The sequence below is a fragment of the Poecilia formosa genome, unplaced genomic scaffold (assembly GCF_000485575.1).
Source record: "Poecilia formosa unplaced genomic scaffold, Poecilia_formosa-5.1.2 Scaffold388, whole genome shotgun sequence".
In the NCBI taxonomy this organism is placed as follows: Eukaryota; Metazoa; Chordata; class Actinopteri; order Cyprinodontiformes; family Poeciliidae; genus Poecilia; species Poecilia formosa.
In genome coordinates this window covers 438,489-447,686 of record NW_006800327.1, presented here as the reverse complement: position 1 = coordinate 447,686, position 9,198 = coordinate 438,489, and the positions used below count along the sequence as shown (strand labels likewise).

The 9,198-nt window shown below is 39.1% G+C and overlaps 1 protein-coding gene across 1 annotated transcript in view; it reads left to right on the top strand.

Annotated features, from left to right (window-relative positions):
* Positions 1 to 9,198, top strand: part of LOC103154497 (slit homolog 1 protein-like) — a 64,491-nt gene that overhangs the window by 52,988 nt on the left and 2,305 nt on the right. Inside the window, exons 32-39 of the mRNA XM_016662735.1 lie at positions 794 to 931; positions 1,919 to 2,147; positions 2,249 to 2,379; positions 5,286 to 5,440; positions 5,542 to 5,753; positions 7,172 to 7,296; positions 8,052 to 8,260; positions 8,805 to 9,171. Of these exons, the coding sequence (XP_016518221.1) occupies positions 794 to 931; positions 1,919 to 2,147; positions 2,249 to 2,379; positions 5,286 to 5,440; positions 5,542 to 5,753; positions 7,172 to 7,296; positions 8,052 to 8,260; positions 8,805 to 9,067 (1,462 nt within the window). The 3' untranslated portion in view covers positions 9,068 to 9,171. The remainder of the gene's footprint in view (positions 1 to 793; positions 932 to 1,918; positions 2,148 to 2,248; positions 2,380 to 5,285; positions 5,441 to 5,541; positions 5,754 to 7,171; positions 7,297 to 8,051; positions 8,261 to 8,804; positions 9,172 to 9,198) is intronic.

The window sequence follows — 9,198 nt, the reverse complement described above, 5'->3', positions numbered from 1 at the left end:
GAGGAAATAAATGACGATGCAAAAGTTAATTAGACTGTAACATGCGCAGTCCGCTGCTCAACCACTGCGGACAAGGCTCCATCGCAGAGACTTAGAAACCGCTGGAAGTAACTCATCCAGCAGATTTAATAAATGGAGCCTTCTGGGTTCACGTTACCCAGGAGAGCGGCGATCTGGAGGAGCTGCAGACGTAACATCTGTCCGTTTCGGAGAAGCGAAACCACGCTAGCTAAATAAATAAATAATCCTGGTAAAAGCTCACACCGGACCTCACCGGGTAAAACACTCACAGAGTTCAGTTGATCTGTTTGGATCAGACGGATCCAACTGACTGATGAATTAGCGCAGATTTTTCTGCAGATGGGAACCAGGAGGAAGTGCGTTCAGACCCCAGCGGGTGAAGTGATGCTAATTTAAGTGAAGTCGCTTAATTTATTGTGGGAGATGTAGTTTGTAGTCAATTCGTGCTCAAAACCTATTGTAAGTCAATGTCGGCCTATAAAATGCTGCGGGGCCACATAAAATGACATGGCGGGCCACATGTGGCCCGCGGGCCTTGAGTTTGACACATGTGCTCTACAATGTGGGGTTGTGGGGACCACTGCTCCTTGTGGGGACATTTTCTTGATTCCCATGATTGAAATGCTGTTTTTGGGTTGGGGTTAGGTTTGTGATGGTCAGCGCTAGGGTTAAGGTTAAACTGTAGAAAATCAGTGAAGTCAATATGAAGTCCCCACAAGACACAAAAACATGACTGTGTGTGTGTTCTTTTTGTTGTTGTTTTTTTCTCCAGGTGTGTGTGTATCCCCGGCTGGGTGGGACCGGACTGCGGCATCGACTACAACGAGTGCGCGGATCACCGCTGTCAAAACTCAGCTCAGTGCATCGACCATCTGGATGGTTACAGCTGCGTCTGCCCGCAGGGATTCAGGTACTGGGAGCACTGGGAGACGGGGAACTCATGAAAGCTCAGCCAGTAACGTTCCAAGGAAACATTAATGTTTGTTTTGTTTTTAAATTATGTATGGACATCTTCCAAATAAATATGGTATTCATGATTACAGTTAATTTTAGGATTTATGTTTTGTATGACATTTTATCTTTCTGTTTTATAGTCTTTTAAATTGATTTATGTTATTAAAGTCCCATCTGGAGATGTTCATTGCAAACTAGCTAACAGTAACAATAACAAATTTTGCTGGGCAATAAATTATCCCTGAAGTTGCAATAAATGGTAATATTGTTGTTTTCAGACTATTTTGAAATAATATAATGGTATTAGAAAAATAATGTAAGAACAAATTCTCAAAGATCAATAAACCTCAAATTCTAATTAACATTTAATTTAATTTGTCAGCGCTTCAACTGAAACACAATGTAATTATTTTTCCAGTAGCTACATAACCTATTTATTATATTATTTGGAATCAATGTTTTCAATTAACCCAAAGCATAAAAACAGTAACACTTTGAGTTGGAACATTGTGTAATAAAAGAATAAACAAAGTTATATACGAAGAAAATACATTTTAAACAAAAACCAGCAAAAGGAGAACAGTGAACTATATTTACATGTTCAGAAGACTGGGTAGGAGTATAAATTTATTATTACACCCACATTAGTACCATCATCTAATAAACTGAGTAAAAGTCATATTGGTATTGTTACATTTTTCAACATTATAGGATACTAAAAGACTATTATCGCAGATTTCCCTTCAGTCAAACTCAGGTTTTTGTCTGCATTGGATAACAAAATAAGCATCTCTTGATATGAATACAAGCTTATAAACAACAGTTATGAGCAATAGTAACACAACCCCTTATGCTTTTTTTTTATTAATAAATACATTTCTAATTTTCCAACTATATTTTTCTGTTGCAACAAATATCTTTCTGATGTATTTTGGCTCCTCAGTGGTGAGTTTTGTGAGGTGACAGATCTTCAGCAGACACCCTGCCAGATGGCCAAGTGTCAGAATGGCGCTCCCTGTAACGACAAGTTGGGGACCGCAATCTGTCAGTGTCCGCCCGGCTTTGAGGGCCAGAGTTGCGAGAAGCTGGTTAGCGTCAACTTCGTGGACAGAGATTCTTACGTCGAACTTCAGGATGTGAAAAACTGGCCTCAGTCCAATATCACGTTGCAGGTAGAGCCTGCAATGTCAGGAAACACAACGCTTCAGATATTTAGCATCTTACATTCTATCACATGGACATTTTGGTGCGTTTCTCTTCTTTTCTGCTTCAGGTGTCAACTGCAGAAGATAACGGCATCTTGCTGTATAATGGAGATCATGAGCCGATCGCTGTAGAGCTCCATCAGGGTCATGTAAGGGTCACCTATGACCCTGGGAACCAGCCTGCCACCGCTATTTACAGGTAGGTACAAGTAACACACAGACAGATGAATACAATAATCCAACCCTGAGTGACCATCCATATGAGGCAGGGAGTCCAAAGTGTGGCTCGGAAACGACTTTGGGTGGCCTTTGATCCGAACTCAAGAACAGCCTAAATTTGGCTTGCCAGTTCAGGAAGTGGATAGAGAATTAAAAACAATGTTAAGGTGCAGCCTTTCAAAAAAAAGACACAATTTGAGTTAGTTATATACTGCACCTGTTGCCAAAAAGACAAAAAAAGAAAAGAAAAATATGATTAACCTGAAAAAATTAGAATATAGTTGTTTGCTTTTTTTTTTTAATCTGGCAAACCTGAAAAACATTTTTTGTGTTATCAATCTTTTGCCTGGAGAAATGTGACTGCCATCATGTTTAGTTTCAGGTAAAAATGAAAGCATAAGATAGTTTTTGTAATTATGATTAAAAACAAAAATACTAAAATGTTTGTGGCCCTTTCAGCCTTACCTTTACCTACCAAAGGTTTGGGCACTTCTAAGGCATCTAAAGATATTTATCAAAAGTTCCAATAGAATATATAGAACAACACAAGAGACATTGATAGCATTAGGAAGGGACAATGATAACACTTGTAAAGGACAGTACTGCTGTAAATCAGTGAATATATTATAAGTGAGAAGAAATTCTCCAGCAGTCTCTTATAGATATCACCTTCGCTAAACACATCTAAATAAGACCTGCTTTATGTGTAAAGAAGTCACCAAATACATGTGGGTGGCCTGCCAAATGCTGCACTGGGAGGACTGGACAGTCGTGGAGTTTAAACTTAAAGGGGACTTTTATCCAAAATTCACATTTTGGTTGTTTTCATACTTCCATTTGGGTCACAACTGCTTTTAAAAACAACCCAGACACTTTTTGGAAATAAATTCATGTTTTTTGGTGTCTGGAAAATGAGCCCTTTTAAAAACCTCCCATTACCTAGCAACCCTAGCTGAGTTCCAGCATGTTTGGTCAGCTAGTTTTACCACTGTATGCGCTGTACAATGGCTGCTAGAAAAGCCAAGTGCTTTATTGTTTATTTACCATCCAGAAACCATTGCTGCACTCTTGTGTATTGTGCAGGAGGCTCCACTTCTGCTTTTCAAAGACATACAGTTATATAATCTGTTTACAGACATTTTCATGTGTGAGTGTAAATGCAGAGTGAGGTAGCATGGCCAGCAGCAGATTATTTGTATTTAGAGTGACAAGACTCTCTAAAACACCTCAAAATTGGCAGAACACAGCCGGCCAAAATCTCATTATCTAAGAATTATTTTGTGTAAAAGATGTAATGAACATGTTTTGTGTAACCCGTAGACCTATGACCTGTTCAAGGTCACCTTTAACAGCAGATTAGATTGTCTTTAAGCATATTTACCTTCAATCAGGACATTGGTGATAATATTCTCATTGTAAGAAAGCTGAATGTTATATTTTGGGCCCATTTAGAGGATTTATATGGAGTTTTAAGCATCATCTCAGTTTGGAGCAGTTCATTTTGTGTTGATTCATGATCTATATATTGTAGCTTAGAGCAAGAATCCTGTGTTCCTTGGGGAGGAGCAGATGAACTCACAGCCTTTGTCATCTGAATAAAATGGCAGATGCTGCCAAAGACACTTGAGATAAAGAGACCACTCAATCAGATGCGGAGAGCCTATATGTTCAGACGAGGAGGAAGAGACGTGTCCACCTGGCACATTCTCACACTCATAATCTTACTAAGGATACAGAATAAATTCTATTAAAGCAGCGTCAAGGATAAAATCTGCTTTACTAATTGCGCTTTCAGATCATTTGAGGACATTCACAATCGTGTTTTCTTGTCCTTTAGGTTTTTCATTTAGGATCATCCAGTCATAGAGAAACATCTCCACTGAATGCTGCTAATATCACTGCGTCTGTTTCTGTTCTCTCCCGAGAGCTCTTCGCCTTTTAGCCAGGAATGTCTTTGTCTGATCCTCCTTCTATAGAGGTGTGAGAAATTGAATTTTGCATAACCTGGACTTGGTTGTGAATTTCTTGTTCCAATAACAAAGACTTTTTCCTGTAACTTTGTAGCTCTTTTCCGCTTTCATCAAACTCATACAAATATTATCTTTTCCCAATATTGCATAATTGTGAGGATTTTCATTCTGTTTAAGGCCAGCTTCATGTCTGACTGTGCTGGATTTTTATGGTGAAGAGCAAACACTGGGACTCACTTATTTTTCAGTAAAGTACAAGCAGAATATCTCTGGTCACAGTAGGAAAGTTTAACATTGTACCTGTCTCTAAGGAAACATTTTTACAATGATCAATGAGTTATTGAGCAGAAACTTACCAAAAATGTATTTAAAAAACTGGTAGTCAATAGTTTTAATTTGCAATATTGATCTTTTTTTCTCTCTCTCTTTCTGCCCAAAACTGAAAGATAGAAGTTTTCAGTCTGGTGTTTTGGTCTCAAATAGCCCTTTTTTTTGAAGGACAATTTTGTTTAAAGAATTAAGAATATTATTTGTTGTTTTTGTTCTTTTGCTTATTTATTTTGGATATTTAAAATCTTGTCCAGTTCCAGTGTTAAATGTCAGATAGAATTTAAAGTTCACTGAGCTTTCAGAATGTGTTTTTGCATTGTTGTGCCATTATTGTCGTTATATTAATTGAAAATGTATGCTCAAGCAAAATCTGTAATCCTGACAGGTCTGATCTGCTGTTATTTACAGCTGTTTACATGTTGATTCTATATATTTATAGAAAAGTGACATTAACCACAAGAATCATAATGATAGGTCTGAAATGTTCCTGTTAGCTACATGTCTTTACCATTTGCATGATTATGATTTTGATTATCATGTTGTACATTGGGGGGAAAAAAAAATAAATGTTTGGTTTTCTCTGCAGCTCTGAGACGGTAAACGATGGTAATTTCCACACGGTTGAGCTGGTGACCTTTAATCAGATGGTGAACCTGTCTGTGGATGGAGGAGAGCCAACGACTCTGGACAGCCAAGGACGTGGCCAGCCGCTGACTGGAGAGACGCCTCTTTACGTGGGAGGTAGGAGTGGTGGGCGGCTTCATGCCTCAGCTCAGACATAAATATCTCTGCTGAAGCCAGTGCAGGTCCACATATAGAGCTGCTGTGGTTTGTCTGGCCAGGTATGCCTGAGGAGGTTATACCGTCTTCTCGAGGCCTCTCCTCTCAGAGCCTCAACACGTCCAGTTTCCACGGCTGCATCAGGAACCTCTACATAAACCATGAGCTGCAGGACTTTACCCGCAGCCAAATGAAGCCAGGGGTTGTACCGGGCTGCCAACCCTGCCGCAAACTTTACTGCCTGCATGGCATATGCCAACCCAACAGTGCACAGGTAACAACACACAGAGCTGTGACAGTATTCCTCATAAACGTGCTAAACCAGATGTCAAGGAACTCAAAGTTCCTAAACCAAAAAGTTCCAAAAAAGGCCATAGGTGGTTTGGTTCTCACACACACTTCTGACTTGATGGTTTGAAAAAATTATATGCAAAAATATAGATAAAACGATAACTAAAAATCTCTTACAATTTATCTGAAAATGAAAGTTAACCTAATCTGATGTTTCAAATTCAAAAAGTGGTTAAAAATATAATTTTACACAAACCTCCCATCATCACACCAGATATTTGCTAAACCAAAGGACCTCCACCACGCCCTCCAGTGACTGAAATCACTTAAATTAATGGGAGTGTCTAAAAGTTACCAAAGTAATCTGAACAATTCCAGATATAAAAATTTATTACAGATTTTGGTTTTACAATAACGTAAGTATTTTCTATCTGCCCAAACAAAAACTAACCTGATAGAACTTAAGATTTATAAAAATTCAACATAAAATGTCTGCAACACAAATCATGATGTAAGGGTTTCATATCAGTTAGTAGATAATTATTGATTATTTTTTTTGTTTTAAATATTTAAAATACTGTCCACCAGGTGGTGTGACCTTTCCTGTTTTATCCACAGTTTTCACTCCGCGCTGTTGTTTTTATTTTTAAGCAGTTATGAGGCACAGAGGCGAAACTTAAACTGCAGCTGTGGAAGTTTCTCAACAGCTTGTTGCTAGGTGACCAAAGAATGAGTGAGTTGCTAGGCAACCAAAGAGTGAGTGAGCTAGTCGCTGTCACTGTGTAGTTTGTTCCGGAAGCTCGATCTGTACAGTTGGCTCCTTTGCTCATGCGGTGAAGAAATACTTCTGGTTTATTCTTAAAATGTACATCTACAAAGTGTTGGATGATGGAATCATCATGGACCAAAGAAACGACCTTTATTTTTACGATAATCACGTCTTTTATGAGATTAAGTAAAGGTTTTGTGGGACTGCACAAGGCTATTTCCCGATTTTATCTTTACTTCTCATTTTCTTTACATTTTATACTGTTTTTACGATTACAATGACATACAAACAGAAAAAATAACTAAAAACACCCTCCTTGGAAGTATTTCTTTTAGCATAAGGGAAAATGATGGTCCACATCATACAGTGATGATCCCACCAATTTTGCTTAGCTAACTATGAGAGGTTGAGCAGCTAATGTCTTTCCTTTGCCTACATCTCCCAGAATGCTTTGTGGTTTTGGATCAGAGTTTAGAGAACTTATTGAATATTCTATCAGATGTATTTTCGGTTGACATTGATACATGTACATTGTGATATACAGTATATTGTTGATTTATTGCGCAGCCCGATTTTAAACTGAAGCTTTGTTTTCCAGATGATTGATGAAGTGAATTTGTCTTTTCTCACAGGGCCCCCAGTGCCACTGCCAGCCAGGTTGGACAGGCCAACACTGTGACCAGCCAATCACTGTAGGCCTCAGTGGAGGCGACGTCGTCACCATGGCGAATGGTATCAACCCATGTGAGGGAAACAAGTAAGGCACTAACATGTATTTCAGATAGGACTGAATCAAGTATTCAAATGATCAACTAATTTAGTAATTGATTAAGTGGTGTATGCAGACACAAAAAAGGCCATTTGCTGAAAAAAACAACACAAGCAGAGCAGGAATTAAGTCAAAACTAAACAAAATATGAATACATTTTGGATTAAAGAGAAAATACAAAACTTTAACTGTAAATTTATTCTACCCAAAGTTCCTCAAGCGGCATAGTTTTAGATTTATGTGGTTCAAATGCTGTTTAAACAAAGAAAAAGTCTCCTATAATCCACTTTCTGCTACACAGATTTTGATCAGTTTATCCAAATAATAATCAGATCAGCCATACAATGTGTTGAGGCTACGGGCTGAGCTTTTCTCATTCTTATGTTTAAAGTATTTGTTACAAAGCGTTCAATAGAGGAATGCTATTTTATTACATTTCAGAAAATAAAATATTTATTTTCTTATTTAAAAATGGAATTGAATTATTTTTGTTTGCATTTACTCTATTTCTAATATTGTTAAAATAACCTTAAGTGTTTTCATAAAAACTCTGAAGAATGTGCACATTTTTATCTGATTAATCGATTAATTGTCAGAATAATTGATTACTAAATAATCGATTAGTTGCAGCCCTAATTTCAGATCTTTTTGTCAGATGTCCATATACTCATCATGTCACGTCGATGTGTTATTGATGTTTATCCGTTTTAAAAGAGAATCCTCCACTGATCTCCCTCTTCCAGGTGTGTGAAGGGCGCCTGCGTGGCGCTGGATGCTCAGACCTACCGCTGTGAGTGTGAGAAGGGATTCAGAGGAGCGCTGTGCCACCTGCAGGAGGAGCCCGCCGGCCCCTGCCAGAGGCTGCAGTGTCTCCACGGCCGCTGTCAAAAGACGGAGGACGGAGAGAGCTGTGTGTGCGACCAGGGATACACTGGAGAGAGCTGCGCTACAGGTGAAAATAACACACGGATCAGAACCAATGTTGGTCTGTTAGAGGATTCTTTTCAACTCCTCATCCAAACTGATCTATAATTTTCCTTCATGCACTGAAATGCACATTTGTTTTAAAGTAGCAGACAAAACAAGACAAATATACAACTTTCACTGGCAGATTTATTCACTTACGATGTGGGAAAATGTCTTGTTTTATCTGCCAGGGAACTAATACTTTTTAATCAATGCAATATTAAAAATAGTAAAGAATCCGGTCCTCAACTAGATTGCTTTGAGTAACATAAAATAACAAACTCAGGAAAAAGAAAATTGTTTTTAAATCCGATTCTTTAAAAAAAAAAAACCTGCAGCAGTGTCTGGTGAATTTTTGATTAAACATGTTTGTTTTTCAGTCAGTGGGTAGAAAATCCAGACATTTTACTCAAGTTAAAGTAAAAAGTACAGCATAGTAAAATCACGTTTTGTTTTTTCCAAAAAGTTACTCTTCTATATCCGGTTTTAGAAAGCATTTCCTAACCGTGTCGCTGTGCTGCCGCCTGCAGAGACCCCATGTCGAGGTGAGCCGGTCAGAGACTACCACCGGCTGCAGCACGGCTCCGTTCTCTGCCAGACATCAAAACCGTTCTCCTGGGTCGACTGTCGGGGTCACTGCCGGGCTGAAGCCGAGCGGGGAGCCGCTGCCGTTTCCTGCTGCGCCCCTCTGAGGGTCCGGCGGCGGAGGATCACCTTCGAATGCGACGACGGGACTTCGTTTACGCAGGATGTGGAGAAGCCTGTGGAATGTGGCTGCAAGGACTGTGTGTAACTCTGAGGAAGGGAAGATGAACACTTTCCCACAGGTAGACCGTCTCAAACCAGAACCCAACGCCAGCAGGTAGACCGTCTCAAACCAGAACCCAACGCCAGCAGGTAGACCGTCTCAAACCAGAACCCAAC